This window comes from Trichechus manatus, unplaced genomic scaffold, assembly GCF_000243295.1.
Source record: "Trichechus manatus latirostris isolate Lorelei unplaced genomic scaffold, TriManLat1.0 scaffold00021, whole genome shotgun sequence".
NCBI lineage: Eukaryota > Metazoa > Chordata > Mammalia > Sirenia > Trichechidae > Trichechus > Trichechus manatus.
The window spans coordinates 16,433,947-16,458,083 of record NW_004443957.1 but is presented as its reverse complement, the minus strand read 5'-3'; the positions used below and the strand labels follow the sequence as shown (position 1 = coordinate 16,458,083).

Here is a 24,137-nt window from a genome sequence, read left to right as displayed (position 1 = left end):
TATTACTTTGCCTGTGTTTTCCTTGATTTTGGCTATTTTTTCCTTGGTTTTGTCTATGTTTTCCTTGATCTCTTTCCTAATCTCTTGGGCAGCCCTAAATATTAGTCTTCTACTGCAAGGTTATCAGATTCTTTATTTTGGTCATTGCTGGAACCACCTTGTTCTGCTTGTTTTATGTTTTGATACTGTCTGGTGTCTTCGAGATATTAAGGTATCATTTTCTTTATTTATTGACTGTATGTTCGTTTTTTCATCCTGCTTTTTTGTTTTGTTTTGATACGTCAGGGTGGGTGGGCCAGGCATGCTTTGCTGCTTGCTCGTCTGTGGGCACGATAGCTCTTTGCCATCTTGTCTAGGTTGCAGGGCAGCAGCAGGCAGGGAGAGCCTGTTTCCCTGTACACTGGGTTGGCGAGGTGGCTGAGGACACACTGGGTGGGCCCTGTCTGTCTCCTGATGTTGGTTGAGCAGTGTGGGAGTGTTCACAGCCCCTCGCCAGATGGGCAGGGGTGTAGGACTGGAAGTGCTATGGGCTCACTTCCCACTGTGCAGCAGCTGGTAAAGTGGAGGGAGAGGAGGTGCAGTGCATGCCTGGTGCAGCAGCAGACCTGAGCTCCAGGGATGCTTTAGCCACAGTGGTGTGGTGACGGCTGGTGGGAAGGGGTGGAGGTGGCTCATAGGGCTGGGGGGGAGGAAGAAAGAAGAAAGAAAAAAAAGGGGGAGGTGTGATGGTAGCCAGTGGGTGGGGGCTGGGCAGATCCAGGGACCAGCAGGAAGGGGAGCGAGGTAGCATGTGAGGCAGAACGGTGAGGGGTGGGAAAGCATGTTTCTCTGGTTACCAGGTGCTCTGGCTCCTGTTGGGAGCTCTGTGAAATTGTTTTCCCGTACTCCGTCTGGGGTCGTTGTTGGCTGTGTTCCAAGATGACAACATTGTGCCATGTTAGTTGGCAGGGGACTTCTACTATCTCTCCTTTTTGTCTGTTTTCCATCAGTTTCTTCCGTTCAGTTTTGATCTAGTTCTTTATCCCTTCATTTGATGCTTAGGGTTTCAGGACTGACGTTTGTATCTGTTTTACTTAGTTTTTCAGGTCTTTGCTGCAGAGAGATAACATGGTGCATCGTTTAGGGTGCCATTTTGGCTCCACTCTCCCCTCAGCATTTTATTTCTTGACTGCTGCTTCCATGGGCATTGATTTTGGATCCAAGTAAAATAAAATCATTGACAATGTCAACATTTTCTCCATTTATCATGATATTGTTTATTGGCCCAGTTGGGAGGCTTTTGTTCTCTTTATGTTGAGGTATAATCCATGCTGAAGTCTGTAGTTTTATATATTCGTTGGTAAGTGCTTCAAGTCCTCTTCACATTCAGAAAGCAAGATTGTGTCATCTGCATATTGTAGGTTGTTAATGAGTCTTCCTCCAATCTTAATGCTGCATTCATTTTATATATGCATATATTGTCATGGACTGAATTGTGTCCCTAAAAAATATGTTTCCTTGGCTAGGCCACAATTCCCAGTATTGTGTGATTTTTCCACCATTTTGTCATTTGACGTAATTTTCCTATGTATTGTACATGCTACCTCTATGATGTTAATGAGGCAGGATTAGAGGCAGTTATGTTAATGAGGAAGGACTCAATCTACAAGATTAGGTTGTGTCTTAAATCAATCTCTTTTGAGATATAAAAGAGAGAAGTGAGCAAAGACACATGGGGACCTCATACCACCAAGAAAGTAGTGCCAGGAGCAGAGCATGTCCTTCCTGCGTTGAGAAGTTCCTAGACCAGGGGAAGACTGATGAGAAGGACCGTCCCCCAGAGCCAACAGAGAGAGAGAAAGCCTTCCCCTGGAGCTGGCACCCTGAATTCGGACTTCTAGCCTCCTAAACTGTGAGAGAATAAATTTCTCTTTGTTAAAGCCATTCACTTGTGGTATTTCTGTTATAGTAGCACTAGATAACTAAGACAGAATTTGGTACCAGAGGAGTAGGGTGCTGCTCTAACAGACACCTAAAATGTGGAAGCCGTTTTGAAACTGTGAATGGAAAGAGGCTGGAAGAGTTTTAAAGTGCCTAATAATAAAAGCCAGACTGCCCTGAAGAGACTATTGGTGGAATTATGCACATCGAAGACAATTTTGGTGGGATTCAGAAGCAAGTGAGGAGAGCTGTTACACTGGAGATGGCTCAGACAGCAAGCAGCAGCAGCAGAGAAACAGCAGCAGCAGAACCAGGAGACTAGCACTAGACAGCGCTAGAGCCAAACCATGAAGCGAGAGAACTGAGTGCCTTTGCGCAGGAGGCTTCCTGGCAGAATGGGGTGCCTCTGAGCACTTACCAGTGGAGCTAGGCTTGCTGACCCACGGAGCAAGAAAGCTAAGTGCCTTCCAGCCGAAGTTTACTGGCAGAGTGGGGTGCCTCCAGGCACTTATTGGTGAAGCTAAAGAGCTTTAGAAAACTTGCCCCAGCAGGGCAGATACAGGTGGCAAGGCCCAACAGGTCAAGGAACCAGGAAGCAGAAGCTGAAGAGACAATGAACACAGGAAGCAGAGCTACCTCAGTTTCAAAGGTAGGGCCATGACCTCAGGGGTCTTAAAGGGTAGAGTCGCCACTCAGACTAGGAGAATGGGGCTGCTCAAATTTGAGACAGCAGAGTTGCTGTACCAGTGGGCCTGAAAAGCAGAGCTGAAGCCCAGGGTCGAGGAGCCTCCACTCAGAACTCAGAGTGTGGCCAATACCTAGATTCTGGAGGGCAGGGCCATTGTCTAAATGGTCTCAGAGAACAGAGGATTATTTTTAAGCCCTGAGGGCTACTGTAATGTGTTCTGCTGACTTGCTTGGTGCCTGTTACCCCCTACCCCCATTTCCCTCCAGTTTTCTCTCATTTGTAATGGAAATGTCTAGCTTGTGCCTGTTCCACCATTGTACTTTGGAAGCAAATAACTTGTATTCTGGATTTCACAAATGAAGAAGAATTTTTGGATTTTGGACTTGGAGTTGAATTAAGACTTTTGTTATGACATGATGGGATGAATATGTTTTACATGTGAAAAGGACATGAATTTTGGGGGGGCCAAAGGGTGGAATATCATGGGTTCAACTGTGTCTCCCCAAAATAAGGGTCACCTTGGCGAGGCCGTGATTCCTGGTATTGTGGTGATTGTCCAGCATTTTGTCATCTGATGTGGTTTTCCTATGTGTTGTACATCCTACCTCTATGATGTCAATGAGGCAAGATTAGGGGCAGTTATGTTAATGAGGCAGGACTCAATCTACAAGATTAGGTTGTGTCTTAAGTCAAACTCTTTTGAGATATAAGAGAGAGAAGGGGGCAGAGAGATATGGGGACCTCATACTTCCAAGAAAGTAGTGCCAGGAGCACAGCGTGTCCTTTGGACCCAGGGTCCCTGCATTGAGCAGCTCCTAGACCAGAGAAAGACTGAAGACAAGGACCGTCCCCTAGAACTGACAGAGGAAGAAAGCCTTCCCCTAGAGCTTTCACCCTGAATTCGGACTTCTAGCTTCCTAAATTGTGAGAGAATAAATTTGTTAAAGCCATCCACTTGTGGTATTTCTGTTATAGCAGCCTATATAACTAAGACACATATATACAGGTAATCTCAAACTTATGACTTATTTGAGTGATGACGAGCTGCACTTACAGCCGTCTGTTTTTTGTACATCTTATTGTTAGTAATACGTACTACATACAATGTTGCAGAGCATAATTTGCTGATGTTATTTTCAGATGTTCACTCTTAGATGTTCAATGTTATGATTTGCTGTTCAAAACACTGCCATATAGCAAGCTATGAAAACTAAAAAAAAATGGTATTTATGTCAGAACCAACTTACAATGGAGTAATCAGAATGGAACCCCATCATAAGTCGGGGACTACATGCATATTAACTCATTATACAGTTTATATATATATATATATATATATACACATACATATATATGTGACTATATAACGAGTTAATAAGCAGAACCACCTTGGCAGCGGAAAGACTGGTTGAAAGGTGATTGGAGAGCTTCCATCCAATAGATTCATGCAACTTCACATTACCTATAATTTTTGTTGTAAGTTGATATCTTCTGTAACTTTAAACAATGACAAAACACTGGAAGGATATGGTTGAGAACAGAGCACTGTTCCTTCTACTAGAGGTCAAACAGCTCCTCCTCTAAATTGTAACTGTCCACAAAGAAACAATGTGCGACATTCTCAAATGTTTGCTGAAGTCCAACTGTATAGGGTATCTTACACACTCCCCTAACACCTGAACCCAGAAATTATTAAAGAAAGCAATGATACTACTGATGTTTATTCTTAGTGAATTCCCTCCAAAGTCAGAAATGATGACCGCTGCTTCCTCTTCTGGATTTTCATAAATGATCTCCATAATAATCAATTCTAGAACCTCAAGTCCGATGTTATATAATTCATTTATTCCCCATTTTTCAGAAATTTTCCATATTTAATATCTAGGCCTCTCTCCAAATTGTTACAATTCCTCAAAAACAAGGAAAAAATAGTGAATTCTTTTGAACACTTAGATATAATTCTCCAAGCTAGCACTAACCATATTAATAATACTGCCATTACTACTGTTATTATTACTACTTCTATCAGCTACTGAGTACTTACTATATGAAAGGCACTATACAAACAGCTTCATCTCACTTAATACACCCAAAGACTCTGAAGGAGGTACATTATTATTACCCATACCACAGGAAACAATACAATAAATTTGTAAGACCTCACACTCTGGGAATACCTAAGTTCAAATCCTGGCTCTACCACTTACTGTATCACCTAGGGCAAGTTACTTAATCTATGTTTGTCTCAATTTTTTCATTTATAAATGGGGAGAATAGCACCTTTTGGAATGTGAAGATAAAATGAGCTTACAGATATATGTATGTATAGTGCTTAGACCAGTGGCAAGCAAATAGTAAGTGCTGAAGAAATATCAGAAATTATTATTATCTCATTATTAACTTGTCAAGGTCACAGAAATAACTACGGGAAGCCACGATCTAAATTCAGGAATCTGACTCTAGAGATGGGACTCCTAATTACCATGAACTTCACAACTTCTTACGGATTAACAATTGGAAAATTAGCTTTATTAGTTGAAAAGGCCAGAACATATTATTTAATAAAAATTCAATTACTGAGGATACAGTAGAATCAGAGATGGATGTTCTACAAATCTTGTGATTCCTTGACTTAAAGCTACCTATAAGTTGCTATCAAAAAAATAATGTATAGTAAGACTGCCAGTTCCAGTCATGATACAATAACTTAATCAGACTAACCTTCTACCCTCAAACAATTATAATACTGGACAAAAAATATTTTGAAATGGTTGAAGGCACTGGAGAACAACCAACTCAGGCAGGACTTCAGAACATGAGGTGAGTTCCATAATCACCTCAGCATTTTAACTGAGGGCATTTTCCAAATCATGGTATGGGGCAGAGTCTAAGCAGAAAGTGGCAGTCTTACCAACCAAGGAAACAGGAGAACAGAGTCTGAGACTAACAAAACAGCTGGGCCTTGAGGAGCACAATCCCAAAGAAAAGGGAAGAGCAGAATAGTCCAAAAACCTGCTTACAAATCCTCTTCAAGTTACTGACCAACTCCTAAACTGCATATGTGCAGGGTGAAATTACAAGAACCCAACAGAAAATAGCAGCTGGGAGGTTAAAAGACATGAGTAGAAATTTCATCAGTCTGTGGTACTGAGAAGACAGGATGGAGTTTGAGTCCCACCAAGGTGGAAGGACTTTGGCAAACTCTCCAGATTTTCAGCTGAGATCCCAAGAGGACCATGCTTTAGGAGTAAGAGTCACACCTAAGAGGTAAGAACAAAAGTAAAGTAGAGCAGTCCTAGCAAAGCCTAAAACCAAGCTTGAGGTGTATGTCAAGGTGATCTGCTGGTAACTGTTAGATAAAAGACAATCTAACCCTGTTTGGAGGAATATAACTCATCCAAGCTTCTATAATTTCTCATCCATAATTTCCAACATTCAATTAAAAAAACCATGAAGCATGACCCTCCTCCCAAAATAACAGGACCAAATAAAGAGAGAGACACAGAGAAAAGACGATAGGAGCAGACCCCAAAATGATTCAAATATTGGCATTATTTGAAAGGGACTTTAAAATAACTATGATTAACATGCTCAAGAAAGTAGGGGAAAATGATGGAAAAAACAGATGAAAATACAGAGAATTTAAACAGAGAATTGGAATCTGTAAAAAAGAATCAAACGGACATTCTAGAACTGAAAAATAGTATGTCTGAAATCAAGAATTCAATGGATATGTTTAACAGCACACTGGATCCCGAAGAAGACAGAATTAGTGCACTTAGTACACTGGAAGAAGAATCCATGGAAAATCTCCAAACTGAAGCACAGTGGGGCGGGGAAGGGATATTAACAAAAGAACAGAATTCAATAGGCATTTGGGAATCAATCATAAGTTTTAGCATATATATAAGTGAAATGACAGCAGGAAAGTAGAGACATGAGGCAGAAGCAGTATTTGATGAAACAATGGGTCAGAATTTTCTAAACTGATGAAGATTATCAACTTTCTGATTCAGTCAGCTCAGTGAACCACAGCAGGATAAATCCAAATAAAATCACATCTAGATATATATAATTAAATAGCTGAACGCCAAAGCCAAAGAGAAAAATATTAAAATAAGCCAGGGTGGGGGGAGACATTATTTTCAAAGGAGCAGTAACAACACTGATAGCTAACATTTCAAAAGAAGCCAGAAGGCAATGGAATGACATCTTCAAAGGGTTGAAAGAAAAAGTACCAGTCTAAAATCCCACACTCAGAGAAACACACCCATCAAAAAATAAGATTGTCATAATCATCTACTGCTGCTATAACAGAAATATCACAAGTAGATGGCTTTAACAAACAGAAGTTTATTCTCTCACAGTCTAGTAGGCTAGAAGTCCGGATTCAGGGTGCCAGCTCCAGGGGAAGGCTTTCTCCCTCCTGTCGGCTCTGGAGGAAGGTTCTTGTCATCAATTTTCCCTTGGTCTAGGAGCTTTTCCGCACAGGAACTGCAGATCCAAAGGCCACACTCTGCTCCCGGTGCTGCTTTCTTTGTGGTGTGAGGTCCCCATGTCTCTCTGCTCACTTCTCTCTCTTTATATCTCAAAAGAGACTGGCTTAAGACACAACCTAATCTTGTAGATTGAGTCCTGTGCCTCATTAACATAACTGCCTCTAATCTTGCCTCATTAACATCATAGAGGTAGGATGTTCAACACATAGGAAAATCACATCAGATGACAAAATGATGGACAATCACACAATACTAGGAATCATGGCCCAGCCAAGTTGACACACATTTTTGGGGGACACAATTTAATCCATTACCAAGATTAAATAAAGATGAGCAAAATCTGAGAAAATATGTCATCAAGCATGCCTGAACAATAAGAAACACCACAGGGAGTCCACCAGGCTGAAAGAAAATGATTCCAGATAGAAGTATGTAACGACAGGACGGAATTATGAGCACCAGAACAAGTAAATATGTAGTTAAATATAAATGACTACTTATTCTTTAAAACATATGCCATCTGTTAGAACACATTACTAACATCATAAAAAAGGAGGTATCAATACATATTCTTCAGAAATTAAGATATTATAAGCAACTTCATGCTAATATTCTATTATTGCATTTTTGATTTAAAAAAATCAATACTGCTATGGAATTTTTCAGTTATATTAATTCCTATTAATAATTAATCTTTATCAGTTAGGGTTGGAACTGATTCGATGGCAACTGGTTTTATTTTACACAAAAATCTTAAAGTTTTAACAAACTGAATCCAGTGATACATAAAAAGCATAACATACACTGATCAAATGGGATTTACTCTAGTAATACAAGGTTGGCCTAACCTTCAAAAGTAAATCAATGCACTTTAACGAAATAAAGGAGGAAAACTATATGATCACTGAACAGATTCAGATAAAATTATTTTATAAAATTTAATACCTATTCATAATAACCTCTGAGCAAACAAGAAACAAAGGAACAAATACATACAAAAATCTATAAGCTAATATTATACTTAAGATTAAAATATTAGACTCTTTGCCTCGAATGCCAGGAATAAGACAAGAAGTTTACTATCACCATTTCTAGTCAACACTGTACTAGAAGTCCTAGTAACTGCCATAAGGCAAGAAAAAGAGAAATAGATGTATGAAGATTAGAAAGAAAGACAAAACACTCGTAATTCGCAAAACACGATTGAATACATAGAACAAAAACTCAAAAGAATTTATAAGTATCTACAATTAGAATTAATAAGAAGCAAGGTTGTTAAATACAAGTTAAATATTAAAAACTCAACTGAATTTCTGTATACTAGCAAAAAAAAACAATTAGAAAATGAAATTTTAAAATTTATCATTTATAGTAACACTAAAAGTATTAAATATCTTGGAATATATCTAACAAAAGATATGCCAGAGCCCAAAACTGAAAACTACAAAACACTGCTGCAAGAAAACTTTTTAAAAAGATTCAAATAAATGTAGGACATATATTATATTCATGAATTGTAGGAGTCAGTGTTGTTAAGGCATTAGTTCTCCCCAAATTGGTGTACAGATTCAATCTAATCACTTTTAAACCCCAGCAGAATTATTTGAGGAAACTGACAAGATTCTTCTAAATCCTAAAATTTACATGGATATGCAAAGGCCCTAAAATATCCAGTGCAATCTGAAGGAGTCGAAACTCTCACACACTGCTGGTAGAATACGAACTGGTGCAGCTACTCTGGAAAATAGTCTGGCAGTTCCTCAAAATGTTAAACATAGTTACCACATGATCTAGCAAGTCCACTCCTAAGTATATACCTAAGAGAAATGAAATGTACATTCACATAAAAACTTGCACTTGAATATTCTTAGCAGCATTATTCATAATAGTCAGAAAGTAGAAACTGGCCAAATACCCATCAACTGATGAATGAATAAATAAAACATAGTATACCCTTACAATGAAATATTATTCAGCAATAAAAAGGAATGAAGTACTAATACATGTTACAATATGGGTGAACCTTGAAAACATTATGCTAAGTAAAAGAAGCCAGTCACAAAAGACCACATATGGTATGACATTTATATGAACTGTCCAGAATAGGAAAATATCCTATAAAGACAGAATGCAGATTAGTGGTTATCTATGACTGGGGGTCGCTATGAGTCGGAATTGACTCGACAGCAACAGGTTTGGTTTGGTTTAGAACTGGACGAGGATAGGGAAGGGGAGTGACTGCTAATGGGTATAGGGTTTTGGAGAGAGATGATGAAAATGTTCCAAAATTGTAGTGATGATTGCACAATTCTGTAACTATACTAAAAAACATTTACTTGTACACTTTAAGTAGGTGAATGGTATGGTATATAAATTAGATCTCAATAAAGCTCTTATTAGAAAAAAACTACATGAGAAACAAAATATAGAAGTCTATTTTATACTAAAACTAAATCCGTAGTCTTAAATGACCTACATTTCTGGAACAGGCTGTTCTATGTAATACAGTGTGACTTTATCATTGCTGCTATACAAAGTAACAATATTCTATATGGAATACATCACTCAGGATTCCATCTTCTCCAAATCTGCTTTTTCAACCTATCTCTTAGACTTCAGCCCATTACTGCATGTAACACACATAAGTGAAGAAGCCTGGTAGCCTAGTTTTACGATTCACACTTGTCCGGTTGTTTTCAGGATGCTCATAATGTATATTTCAGCAAAACATGTACTTCGTGCCAGGGTGAGTTCTTTCGGCCAAAGCAATGTGAAAGAAGTAAACTGGGCTAGATGATAGGACAGATATAGGGCTTAAAATTTATAGCTAAATTATAGAAAAATGTTTTCTGTATCCTAATACAGAGGTTCAATCAACCTTTTAATTCTAGGCTCTGGATTTTCTTCTGAAGAGATGAGTAACTACATTAATTCAAATTAACTGAAAAATCCACTTACATTTTATGTATATGTACTCTACCAAGTGCCAAGAGAAGGATCATTAATCAGAATTTTACTTTCTAAAAATGAAAGTATTTCTCTATGCAAATCTATCACAATAACATTCATTAAACATTGACCTTTTGAATCCTGGTTGTCCCAGTATTTTTTTCCTGAGCACCCAGTCCTTCCTGTTTTTGAACTTCTACTTTCATTCCATTCACAAGGCCTGAAGGCTGCCATGAATCATCCCATATATCATGGGGTGTAGAAAAACACCAATCCTATAGAGGAAAAAATGCAACAATAGACCAAGACACAGTGCCACATGATCCAAATGGAGGAAAACTTGGGCAAAGTAAGGGCAAAGTGGCAATGTATGTTAAAAAAGAAAATATATTTGTTAACTTTCTATATCAGTGCAGATTTCCCCCCTTGCTTTATTGGTCCATGCCCAATCATGAATTCCTTTGAACACGTGGATCTGAAAAAAACAAATACAACTCTGTTGGTGGTATTTTCTTTAATATAATTTTTATGGCCAGATGATTTTTCATGATTATCTAGTATTTAAAGGACACAAATACTAAGGAGCTACTTAACTGCAGATATTTCTTTGTTGTTATAGCCAATGGAAAATAAATTAAATTTTAAATGTATACTTAGGCCCCATATTAGCAAACATTCTCACTGCAGAGACTCAGAGGTTATATTACAAGGCTAATTCAACAAAAAGTAAAATTAGTGAAAACAGTTCTTTAGATTATTTATAAATACCTGACATTTTGACTAGAGGGCCAATGATAAAACAAAAATCATACTGACTGATAGGGTAGATAGGCACATGGTCAGTAAATCCATGACCTACTCCCTCCTGCTACATCCGGGCCCCCTCCCTACCATTACTATCTTCCGTTAAAAAAAAAAAAAAATCAAGTATTCTTCTGAATTTTGGTCTGATAAATGCTTTTGAATTCCAAGATATATAGCTTTCTTGAAGGTTGGGAAGTTAAATTTAAGCTTCTTTCTTTCAGCAATGATTTGTTTTCTGTTTTTCCAAAGAGCTAACCTTCTGTGGTATTTCTTTACGTGACGGATACTGTTTCTTTCCACCGAGGCTTGAGGTAAATAGATGGGAGGCAGCACTACCTCCTTTTCCCATTTTAGCCTGCAGAGGTAACCAGTTTTCATCCCAAATATCATCACCTATGGTCACCGACTCCAGGCATGGCATTCCAGTGGGAATCTCATCCTAGAATGTATCAGAAGATAAAAAACTACAATATATAGTTCCCGTAAGGACACGTTTTAAAAGTTAGGTTTACAAATTTTTTCTCTTGCCTTCCAGGTAAAGATGGCAGTTTGAATACACAGATTGGGAGAAAATATTTGCAAACCACATATTCAAAAAAGGACTAGGATCTAGAATATATAAAGAACTCCCAAAACTCAATAGTAAAAAACCAAACAATCCAATTACAAAATGGGCAAAAGATACGAAGAGACATTTAACCAAACAGGATATACAGATGGCAAATAAGCTAGGAAAAATAGTACAGCCACTCTGGAAAACAGTTTGGCAGTTTCTTACAAAACTAAATATGCAATTACCATTCAACCCAGCGACTGCACTCTTGAGCATTTATCCCTGAAAACTTATGTTCACACAACAACCAGTACACAAATGTTCACAGCAGTTTTATTCAGAACGTTAAAAACTGGAAACAGCCTACATGTCTTTCAGTGGGTAAATGGTTGAACAAACTTGGTACATACATGCCATGGAATACTATTCAGCAATAAAAAGAAACAAACTATCGATACGTGCAACAACTTGGATGAATCTCCAAGGAGTTATATTGAGTGAAAAAAAGCCAGTCTCAAAAGGTTACATACTGTATGATTCCACTTATATAACATTTTTGAAATGATAAAATTTTAGAAATGGAGAGCAGATTAGTGGTTGCCAGGTGTTAGGGATGGTGGAGATGGAGGTGGTAGGAGGGAGAGAGGCGTGGTTATAAAAGGGCAACATGAGGGATCCTTGTTCAGTATCTTGACTGTGGTGCTGGATACATAAACCTATTAAAATTTTATAGAACTAAATACACCCACACTCACACAAATTAGTACAAGCAAAACCAGGGAAATCTCAGTAAGATTTGTGGATTGTATCAATGTCAATATCTTTGGTGTGATATTGTACTATAATTTTGAAAAATGTTCCATTGAAGGAAACAAAGATTGCATGGCATCTCTCTGTATTTCAATTATCTCAATTAAAATTTCAATTATCAAATAAAAGAAAGAATACTAATTCTATATAACCTTTTCCAGAAAGCAGAAGAGGAGGGAACACTTCTCATCTTATCAGGTTAGCATTACCCTGGTACTAAAACCAGGCAAAGACAGTACAAGTTAACTACAGACCAATATCCTTCATGAAAATAGATGTAAACATCTTCAACAAAATATTACCAAATGGAATCCAGCAACATATAAAAAGAATAATACATCATAACCAAGTGGGACTTATCTTAGGAGTGACAGACTAGTTTATATTTGAAAATCTATCAATGTAATATACCATCTTCATAGAATAAAGGAGAAAACCACATGATCATATAAATATATGCAGAAAAAGCATTTAAAAAAATTCAACATCCATTCATGATAAAACCTCTCAGCACAATAAGAATAGATGGGATCTTTCTCCACATGATAAAACAAAACAAAACAAAAAAACCAAATCCACTGCCATCGACTCATAGTGACCCTATAGGACAGAGTAGAACTGGCCCATAGAGTTTCCAAGGAGCGGATGGTGGATTCCAACTGCTGACCTTTTGGTTAGCAGCTGAGCTCCTAATCACGTAGACACCAGGGCTCCTACACGATAAAGGGCATCTATAAAAAAAACTTACAGCTAACATCATATTTAATTGTAAAAGAAAGAATGTTCTCCCTCTAAGATTAAGAACAAGACAAGGATGTCCTCTCTCACAATTCCTGTTGAACATCATAGTTGAAATTCTCACCAGTGCAATAAGGCAGGGAGAAATAGAAAAGACAGATTGGAAAGACAGAACTAAAACTGTCCCAGTTCTCTGACAACATAATTATCTACGTAGAAAATCTCAAAGGAATCAACAAAAAAACCTCCTAAAACTATTAAGTGAGTTTGGTTAGTTCACAGGATACAGAGACAAAATACAAAAATCAGTTGTATTCTATAATACTAGCAATGAAAAATGGAAACAAATGTTTAAAATACCATTTACAATCGCTCCCAAATTAAATACTTAGGTTAAACTTAATAAAACATGTACAGTTTCTGTATACTTAAAATTATAAAACCCTGATGAAGAAATAAAAGAAACCCTAAGTAAATTGAGAGATACACTGTGTTCACAGACTGGAAGACTCAACATAGTTAAGTATGTCAGTTTTCCTCAAATTTATCTATGGATTTAATGTAATTCCAATTAAACCCCAGCAGGATTTTTTTGTAGATATAGACAAGCTGATTCTAAAATTTACATGAAAAGTAAAAGGAACTGGAATATTAAATATTATTTCTCAATACTAGTTTCTAACCACTGCATCATTTTTTAAGACTGTGCAAAGCTATGGGATAGTAACTAATACATCAAATCCAGACAATGCCTTTTTTTGTTTGTATCAAGGCTATATTGCTAACTTTAGTTTTTGTGGCTACTGAAGAAAGAATTTGTAATTCATCAATGGGAAATGCTCTGATGACACTGAAAGCTGTAGAATTTAAAGAGCTATTTTCTTCCAGTCCCCTCCACTTACGAGTTAATTATATTACATTAAAAAATATCCTTTCCTTCTCCTACCTCATTTTCTTCCTTCAGATCCTTTGGCACTGAGTTGAGCAACTTTGGTTCCTCTTTACAGCTTTTATCTTTGGTTTTCAAAGAACTGAATTCGGAATCCTTTAATGGCTTCTCTGACTCAGATTTAAGGTGACTTAAAGCCTTTTCATCATTAATATCTTGCTAATAGTTATGAAAGAGAAATTATTATTTTTTTGTAATAATGCTGTTTCCAAAATCTACACTCCTTTAAATTTTGGGAGGAATTTTTCACTATGGTTCATACAAATTCTACATTATTTTCTGACTTTATCCATGACCCTGTCTATCCACTCTGCTAGACCAGTTCAGGCAAACAAACATTTATTGAGTACTTATTATGAAATGTCTAGAAGAGTAGCTCTTTGGATACAAAGACGAATGTAACAGGTCCCAGCTTTAAAGGAACTCAAAGTATAGTGGGAAGACATACAATCAGATAATCAGAATACAATATTCAGTATACAGCCATCCCAGAGATATGACCGAAATATAACTGGGGGAAGAGACACAGTACCTGAGAAGACGTAATGAAGGAGATAACACAACTGTTAGGATGCTTAAAGGATGAATAGGAATTAACAGGTGACTGGATACACAGAAGAGCACTGGTGGCGCAGTGGTTGAGAGCTCAGCTGCTAACCAAAAGGTTGGCAGTTCAAAACCCTATGAGGCAGTTCTACTCTGTTCAATAGGGTCGCTATGAGTCAAAATCGATTCCATGGCAATGGTTTGGGGATATATAGAGGCCAGTGTATGGGTGTGTGTGTCTGTGTGTTTAGTATATACATTGATATGTTAAAATACAGACTGGGGTGGGATAAGGGAGTTTTAAGCCTTATCTCTTTGGCAGAAAAGATGGCCTTATTTCATTTCCAGGACTGAATTATAACTATCTGGAGACACTAACAGTGATGATAGAATTTTCTAAAAACTTTTTAAGTTTGAATTAAATTCACTATTCAAGAACCAGGAAATACAATTCTTCTAATCTAGTAATAAAAACTAAAAAAAAAAATAAAGTTTTAAAAATTGATACGGACCAAACAAGCCCAATTAATTTTAACGTAAACCAGAAATCTAAAATTCATATATTGTTTTGAACATGCAGCAGTAAATATTCATACAGGTTAATCTTCAAGTAGTCAAAATGGTCCTTCTTTTTTATACTTTCTAATAATCAGTAAATGCCCACTAAAAATTAAGATCATCTCTATAATTTTATTTTAAAAGCCAGATATACAAAACATTTTAATATTTTATTCAAAGAAAATAAAAAAGCTCAGGGTATCCAAAAAATATTTTTGTCTATTTGCTCAAACTAAATACAGCTGATTCTCATTATTCATGGATTCTGTATTTGTGAATTTGCTTACTCACTATAATTTATTTGTACCCCAGAATCAATTCTCACGGCACTTTAACATCACTTGCAGACAAGCATAGTGGCAAAAAACTTGAGATGCCCGACGCACATGTTCCAACTGCGGTCCAACGAGGCTGGTTCAATATTGGCTAACTCAGTGTTTGTGGGGACTTTATAGAACATAACTACTGCGAATAGTAAGAATCAACTGTATGTCCTATATTCTTAAGCCCAGTACTTGTTGTCATGAGGAATATAAGATTCAGAGGACATGTCCATTTATTTAAAAAATATTTAAGCTCTTACTATGTACCTCACTTTCTCTAAAATGGGAATAGGAAAGTACCAACCTGGTGAGGTTGTTGTGAAGATTTAAATTAGCTAACATACATGAGTACTTATAACAGTGCTTGACACACAATGCAAGTTCAATAAATGTTATTATTATCATTAATATTACTGTGGACTAGAGTAATACATATAATAATACAATAACATCATTGTTATTACTGTGAACTGGAGTTGCCAAAAGGTTTATAGAGAAAGTAGGAAATGAGAATACTTGAAGATGAACTCGAGTAGTACAGAGGGAAGAAGAATAGCATGTGGATTAGTGTAGGAGAAGTCACAACTACACAAAGGCAGCAAAAGATTTTACAGTATGAGAGAAATCATACCAGCATGACTGAAGCAAAGGATTAAACTGGCAAACAATGAGAGACAAGGTAACTGTTAAGATCACTGTGCAAAATTTCTGAACTTTCCTATGCCTCAGTTTCCTCAACTATAAAACAAAGATAATTATGGTAACCATCTCACAGGGATTTTATGAGGATTAAATATCATACTTTAAATGCTTTTTATAGTGTTTGGCAAATAGTAAGTGTTCAATAAATGTTAACAATATTGGCAAAAACCTCTTACCAGGGTATGTGGTTCACTCTCTTTTGATTGTGGACTTATCTCCCGGTCTTCGTTAAAATAGTGCTGCTGGGAAGGATAACCCAGTTCTGTCAAGACAACATCCTCTGGCCCGGGATCGGACTTAGTGTATAAAGCTAAAGGGTTGAGTTCTCTGAAACCCTTGGATTAAAAAAAAAAAGGAGGAAAGGTTTGATTACATGACAAAGAGAAAAAGTGAAATAGTACTTTATAATTTTCAATGGCCGTGGAATGTATTATCTTCTAAAATTTAATGGTTAAAAAGTTTCTACATATTGACTGTTTTTCCTAGTTTCAAAAATTATCAACATCCATATTAATGGTCATATAGACATCACTATAAATAATTGCAAAAGAATACTTGTTCTTTTCTAGGTAGACCTCAGAGAATTAAATACCCTGGTGTAATACAGAATCTTCAACCAATTATTTAAAATAAAAATATTCATATCCTAAAGGACAATAAGTCATATGTAGTTTTTTCTGGTCATCTGAAAATTAAGAGAGTGTTCTACATTTGGAAGACAGGAATCTCATGAGTAGCTCTAAGACTAAAGAAAAATCAAATAACTTTCTTCATTAAATTCTCTTATACCCTGAAGTGTTGAGATTAAATAAAATATATTACAAAATACAGACTGCTCCACCTTAGAAGGAACATTTTCTCGGCATACAATTGCATGGCCCTCTGTTCTCAAGATATGATGGAAATAGATGTCTTCATTTGAGGATGTATCACACAGAAAAATGTTAAGGATTCCATCTATGTATTCATCCACTACCCCTACTAACGGTTTCAAACCACACAACTTCTGGAACTGCAAGATAGCTCTGGATGTCCAATGTTCCTGAAATATAATTGAGACATTAGATTCAGGTGACAGATTTAAACATGAATTATAATAACCATATACAAAAATGAATTCCTGATGAACTAGAGATTTAAGCTGAAAAATAAAACCACAAAAGTACAAGACTGGCATGGGAGAGTATTTATGATTTGGGGGTGGAGAAAGTAGAATAATGCAAAAATGTGATTATGGAAAAAATTTATCTATGTGGTGGGAAACTTCCATTTTCAAAAATGGTGACCTAGATTATTGGACCAGCCATCCCACAGAAAACAACTAAAAAATCTGGATAGAATATGTCCAAAAAGGATGAGAGAATTGATAAGATAGTAACAAATTATCAGGCCTAAACTGAAGGGAAAGTAGGAACTACTTTTGTCTTAAGGTTGTCTGTTAAGCTAGGTAAATTTGAACCTTGGTTTTGATGGTCTCAAAGGTCAAAGGGGACAAAAATCAAAGCCAGGGTCCACTCAAGGTAGAGAGTCTAGAGAAGAACTTTCTTTCCTTAGGCTAGCTCCCTTTATGGGTACATATTCAGGGTAAGAAAGAAAAGAATAAACCAGCCCTCACATGGATTTTCAGCTCAATTTTTACATCGCATGGGTGGTCCACAAATCCTCAAGTTGTTCATTTAAATTAACAGACTAGTAGTACTCCTAGGCACCTGGCAGAAGCAAATGCAAATCCTTTCTGAATGAAGCAACCTCAAAGACTTTAGATATTTGAATGTTTGAGACAAATTATAAAACAAATAAGGTTACTATGCCTAAAGGAAAAAAAAGGATTAGCTTGAAAACTTCTGCAGAGATCAGAAATTTATGAAAATTCATCAGGCAAGATTAAGAATAAAAACAGAATTGTAAAAATACATTAACCAAAATTAAAAACCTAATAGGTTGATTTGACAGCGAATTAGATAGAAATAAAGAGTAAATCAGTGAAGTGGAAGATAATTCAGAAAAAATTACCCAGAATGCAGCATGGAAACAGTGAAAGATGTGAAATATGGAAGAATGGGTTAAAAGATATGGCAGATAAGCTGAGGACGTTTAATATACTTTTAATTGTGGTCTCAGAAAAAGAGGGAGCTAATATAAATATGAATATGGGGAAAAGGCAATAATTGAAGAGATAATGGCTGGAAATTTGCCAGATTTAGTGAAAACCAGAAAACTATGGATATAAGAATTCCAATGAACCCCAAAGCAGGATAAATAAGAATAAATCCACACATAAACACACTATACCAAAACTGAAGAACACTAGTGACAAATAGAAAATCTTAAAAACAGCTAGAGACAAAAAGGACTTTGCCTTCAAAGGAACATCCATTATATGAACAGCTGACTTCTCAAAAGCAGTAAGGAAAACCAGAAGCCAGTACAATGACATCTTCAATGGGCCGAAGATATTACTGCCAACCTAGAATTCTACCCCTAGTGAATATATCTTTCAAGAATAAGTGCAAAATAATGATATCTTCAGATAAGCATAACTAATTTTGCTGCTAGCAAACCCTCACTAAAGGAAATTGTCTTAGTTATGTAGTGCTACTATAACAGAAATACCACAAGTGGATGGTTTTAACAAAAAGAAATTTATTTTCTCATGGTTAAGAAGGCTAGAAGTTCAAATTCAGGGCTCCAGCTCTAAGGGAAGGCTTTCTCTCTGTGTTGGCTCTGGGAGAAGGCCCCTGTCTCCTTTCCACATCTGTGGGCCCGGCTTTCCTTGGGAATCTCCATGCGTTTTGGTATCAATCTTCCCCTGGGTCTGGAGGTTCTTAGTGCAGGGACCCCAGGTCCAAAGGACATGCTCTGCTCCTGGGTCTTCTTTCTTGGTGGTAGTAGGTCCTTCTCTTTCTGCTTGCTTCTCTCTCCTTTTATCTCTTGAAAGATAAAAGGTGTTGCAGGCCACACCCAGGGAAACTTCCTTTACATTGGATCAGGGCTATCTATATCATGCATTTGGAGAAAGAATAACAAAACAAGCCCAAAAAAGTAGAAGTAAGGAAATAATTAAAATAAGACAGAAATTAAAATATAAAACATGCTTACAGTAGACAGGATCAAGAAAACCAAAATTGATTCTTTGAAAAAACTAATCAAAATGGCAAATTTTGATCATAAAAAAAGAGAGAGTATAAATAAACAATATTAGGAATGTAAAAGGACACATCACTACAGATGTTGACATTAAAAAACAAGGGAATACTATACACAATTTTATGTCAATAAAATTTAAATAAACTAATTTCTTGAAAAATATAATACCGAAGTAGTTTCAAGAAAAAACAGAAAATACTATACACACTATTTTAATTTTTGTTTCAGTATTTTTGATCCAAAGGAGCCCTAGTAGCACAGTGGTTAAAGCACTAGGCTGCTAACAGAAAGGTCGGCATTTCAAACCCACCAGCCGCTCTGTGGGAGAAAGATGTGCCAGTCTGCTTCCATAAAGATTTACAGCCTTGGAAACTATGGGGCAGTTCTACTCTGTCCTGCAGGGTTGCTATAAGTCGAAATCAACTCTGACGGCAACAGGTTTGGTTTTCTGGTTTATTTTTGATCCAAGTGGCAAATGTTGACTGAAACAAAATTTTAAAATTGTTACTCTAAATTCGCAAAACTGAACAAGTATATATTAAACTAAAAAAACTAAACTTCCCAATGATATTCTTTAAAGTTTGCAGCATTTATACTTCTGAAGTCATTAAAACTTTAATCTACACTAAGACTTTTGGGATACCTCTATATTACAACTACATAGGTTATAAACTCCAAAATACAGTATCATGATTTTGCTCTTAGAAGTTCTATGCCTTTTAAAGATGTTTAGAGAATAAAATATACTCTTTTATATTGACCCACATATTAACCATTTGCCATAATCTTCATTGTTTCCTGTAGATCTGAGTACCAACAGGTTTCATTTCTCCTCAGACCTGGAAGAAATTCTTTTAGCATTTTTTTGCATTTCAAGATTGCTGGTCACACATTATCTCAATTTTTTAATTTTTGGTATATTTTTGTTTGTTTATTGTGATTAAGTGATTATGGTGATTATATACACTTAATACATATATAACTGCCATTTCAACGTTTTTCACATGTACAATTCAGTGATATTATGTTCATATTGTGCAACCATCACCACTATTTGTTTCAAACTTTTCCATCACCCTTAACAAAAGTTCACTGCCCCCTAAGAAATGATTCCTTCTTCCTCCCTCTAGTAACCACTAATAAATTCCCCAACCTCCTCCTCCCAATTTTCCCAGTCTGTAGGTTGTCTCTTCACTTTGTTTATGATAAAGTCCTTTGATGTACAAAAGTCTTATTTATTTTTAATTTTACTGTGCTTTAGGTGAAAGTTTACAGTGCGAATTAGTTTCTCATTGAAAAATTTATACACAAATTGTTTTGTGACACTGGTTGCAATCCCTGCATTGTGTCAGCACTCTCCCCCTTTCCTTTTCCACTCCCGGTTCCCCGTGACCCTTCGTCCAGTTTTCCTGCCCCTTCCTGCCTTCGCTTTTGGGCAGGTGATGCTCATTTCGTCTTGTATACTATATTGAACTAAGAAGCACTTTCGTCACTTCTGTTATTGTTTGTTTTATAGGCCTGTCTAATCTTTGGCTGAAAGGTAGAATTCAGGAGTGGCTTCAGCTCTGAGTTAGCAGTGTCTGGAGGCCATAGTCCCCAGGGTTCTTCCAGTCTCTGTCAGATGAGTAAATGTGATTTTTTTTGAGTGTGTGTGAATTTGAATTTTGTTCTACATTTTTCTCCCACTCTGTTAGGGACCCTCTATTGTGATCCCTGTCAGAGTGGTTGGTGGTAGTAGCCGGGCACCATCTGGTTCTTCTGGATAAAAGTTTTTAATTTTGATGAAGTCCCATTTATCTATTTTGTCTTTTGTTGCTTGTACTTCTGTTGTCTTATCTAAGAACCATTGTTAAATACTAGGTCCCAAAGTGTTATTGCTACATTTTCCTCTAAGAGTTTTATGGCTTTAGTTCTTATATTTTGGTCCTTGATCCATTTTGAGCTAATTTTTGTATACGGTATGAGGTATGGGTCCAAAACCCAAAAAACCCATTGCCATCAAGTAGATTCCAACTCACAGTGACCCTATAGGACAGAGTAGAACTCTGCCGTATAAGATTTTCAATGAACAGTTGGTGGATTCGAACTGCCAACCTTTTAGTTAGCAGCCAAGCTCTTAACTACTGCACCACCAGGGCTCCAAGGTATGGGTCCAGATTCATGTTTTTGCATGTAAAAATCCAGTTGTTCCAGCAGCATTTATTAGACTATTCTTTACTCACTGGATGCATTCACCATCCTTGTCAAAAATAAACTGACCATAAATGTACAGGTTTGTTATGGACTCCAAATTCTACCCATTGGTCAATATATCTGTCATTATACCAGTACCAGACTGTTTTGATTACTGTGGCTTTATAGTATATTTTGAGGTGGATGATCTCAACAAACCTATAACAAGTGAAAGAAATGAATTACTAATCAGTAATCAGAAACCTCCTCCTCCTCCAAAAAAAAAGAAAAAAAAAGTCATGGACCAGATGGCTTCACCAGGGAATTCTACCAAACATTTATAGAAGTGACCCAAAATCCTTCTTAAACCTTCCAAAAAATAGAAGAGGAGGGAACACTTCCTAACTCATTTTATGAGGCTAGCATAGCCCTGATACCAAAGCCAGTCAAAGACACCACAAGAAAACTACAGACCAATAATACCATTTAATGAATACAGATGCAAAAATCCTCAACAAAATACTAGCAAACTGAATCCAAAAGCATATTACAAGGATAATACACTATGATCAAGTGGGATTTATCTCAGGAATGTAACGGTGGTTCAACATTAGAAAATCAATCAATGTAATACACCGTATTAATAGAACGATGGAAAAGAACCACACAATCATGTCAATCAATGAGAGAAAGCATTTGACAAAATCTGATACCCTTTCATGATTAAAAAAAAAAAAAAAATACTCAGCAAGTTAGAAAATAGAAGGGAAATTCCTCAATATGACAAAGGACATTTATGAAAAACCCACACCTAACAGCATACTCAGTAGAAAAACAAACACTGAGAGTTATCTCCTTAAGATCTGGAAGTAGATGAAAATGCCCACTCTCACCACTGCTATTCAATATTCTACTGGAAGTCCTAGCTAGAGCAACTAGGCAAGAAAAATAAATAAAAGGTATCCAAATTGGAAAGGAAGAAGTAAAACTACTTTTGTTTGCAGATGACACAATCCTATACATAGAAAACCCTCAAGAATCCACATGGAAGCTACTAGAGTAATAAATGAATTCAGTCAAGTGGCAGCATACAAAGTCAATACAAAAATCAGTTGGGCTTCTATACATTGGCAATGAGCATTCTGAAAAGGAAATTAAGGAAAAAATTCCTTTTACAATAGTATCTAAAAGAATAAAACACCTAGGAATAAATCTAACCAAGGAAGTGAAAGACTTGTACATTGAAAACTATAAATCACTACTGAAAGAAATGAAGGAAGACCTAAATAAGTAGAACATTTTGTGTTTACTGACTGGAAGACTTCATATTGTTGAGATGTCAATACTACCCAAAACAACCTGTAGATTCGATGCAATACCCATTAAAATTCCAACAGCCTTCTTTGCTGAAATGGAAAAGCTAATCCTCAAATTTCTATGCAACTGCAAGGGGCCCTGAATACCCAAAGCAATCTTGAAAAAGAACAAAGTAGGAGGATTTGCATAATCTCAGTTTTTATTTATTTCAAAATGTCATTGCATTTAATGGGAAGATAGCCATCATTTATATTACTGTTCCTCTTTATTTTCTCCCCCTATGGCTGCTTTCAAAATTTTCTCTTTTTTCTTTGGATTTTGGCAGTTTGATTATGATGTGCCTAGGTATAGTTTTCTTTGTATTTATCCTGCTTGGAGTCTGTTGAGCTTCTTGGATCTGAATGTTGACATCATTCACCAAATTTTGCAGATTTTCAGCCTTTATTTTTTCTGTCCTAGTCTCTCTTTTTAGGACTCCAATTATATGTGTATTGAAGTATTTAATATTTATTCACAATTCCCTAGCTCTCTGTTGATTTTCTTTTCAATATTTTTATGCTCTTCTTTGGCTTGGATAATTTGTTTTGATCTATCTTTAAGTTCACAGGCTCTTTCTTCTGTCATGTCCAAATCTGTTATCAAGGCTATCCAGTACATTTTCATTTGCTGCCATTTTATTTTACAACTCTAGAATTTCAACTTATTTTTTACGTTGCCTGTCTTTCTGCTGAAATTCTCTATACGATCATTAATTATGAGTACATCTTCCTTCAAGCCTTTGAACATATTCATTACAGCTGTTTTAAAGTCCTTGTCTGATAACTGCGACATCTGGGTCATCTTAATGTCAGTTTCTATCAACTACCGTATTTTTATGCAAATAACGTGTTTTATATATATATATTTTGCCAAATGTGCCCCCTCTGCATTTCTGTTAAGTGTGCTATTCTAATATTTTACATGTTCCTGTAAAAAATACCTTGTTGGGGGAGGGCACAGCTGGCAAAAAAGTGTAACACGTGTTATTTGCGTAAAAATATGGTACTTTTTTTCCCTGAGTATATGTTATAATTTCCTGTTTCTTTGCATGTCTAGTGACTTTTAATAGGATAGCAGACATGATCAATATATTGTGGAGATTTTGTATTCTGTTATGCTCTTCTGAAGAGTGATATTTTTCTGTAAGAGTTAGTTAAATTGTCTGGACTCAAACTCCAAACACTGTCTTCCCTGCAGTCAGTAGCAACTGAAATCTCTGTCCAGTTCCTTCAAATTCTATCTGTTGATTTTTTCACTAGAGCTACTGGGCTCTCCCCAGTGCTTGCAAAGTCTAGTAGTCAGTCAAGCAATTAGGCAGATTGTATACACTGATTTTGGAATTCATCCACTTCGTGACTCCCTCCTTAAGTATTTTCTCCCTCACTTCTAGCTGTTTTACCAGCCCCAATCTGTCTTCTAAATT

At 36.4% G+C, this 24,137-nt stretch overlaps 1 protein-coding gene across 1 annotated transcript in view; it reads right to left on the bottom strand.

Moving 5' to 3' along the window:
• Positions 1–24,137, bottom strand: part of TDRD5 (tudor domain containing 5) — a 97,818-nt gene that overhangs the window by 17,095 nt on the left and 56,586 nt on the right. The window contains exons 12-16 of the mRNA XM_004372871.2: positions 16,881–17,081; positions 16,216–16,374; positions 13,908–14,069; positions 11,117–11,299; positions 10,188–10,331 (exon numbers count right to left, since the gene is read on the bottom strand). Of these exons, the coding sequence (XP_004372928.1) occupies positions 10,188–10,331; positions 11,117–11,299; positions 13,908–14,069; positions 16,216–16,374; positions 16,881–17,081 (849 nt within the window). The remainder of the gene's footprint in view (positions 1–10,187; positions 10,332–11,116; positions 11,300–13,907; positions 14,070–16,215; positions 16,375–16,880; positions 17,082–24,137) is intronic.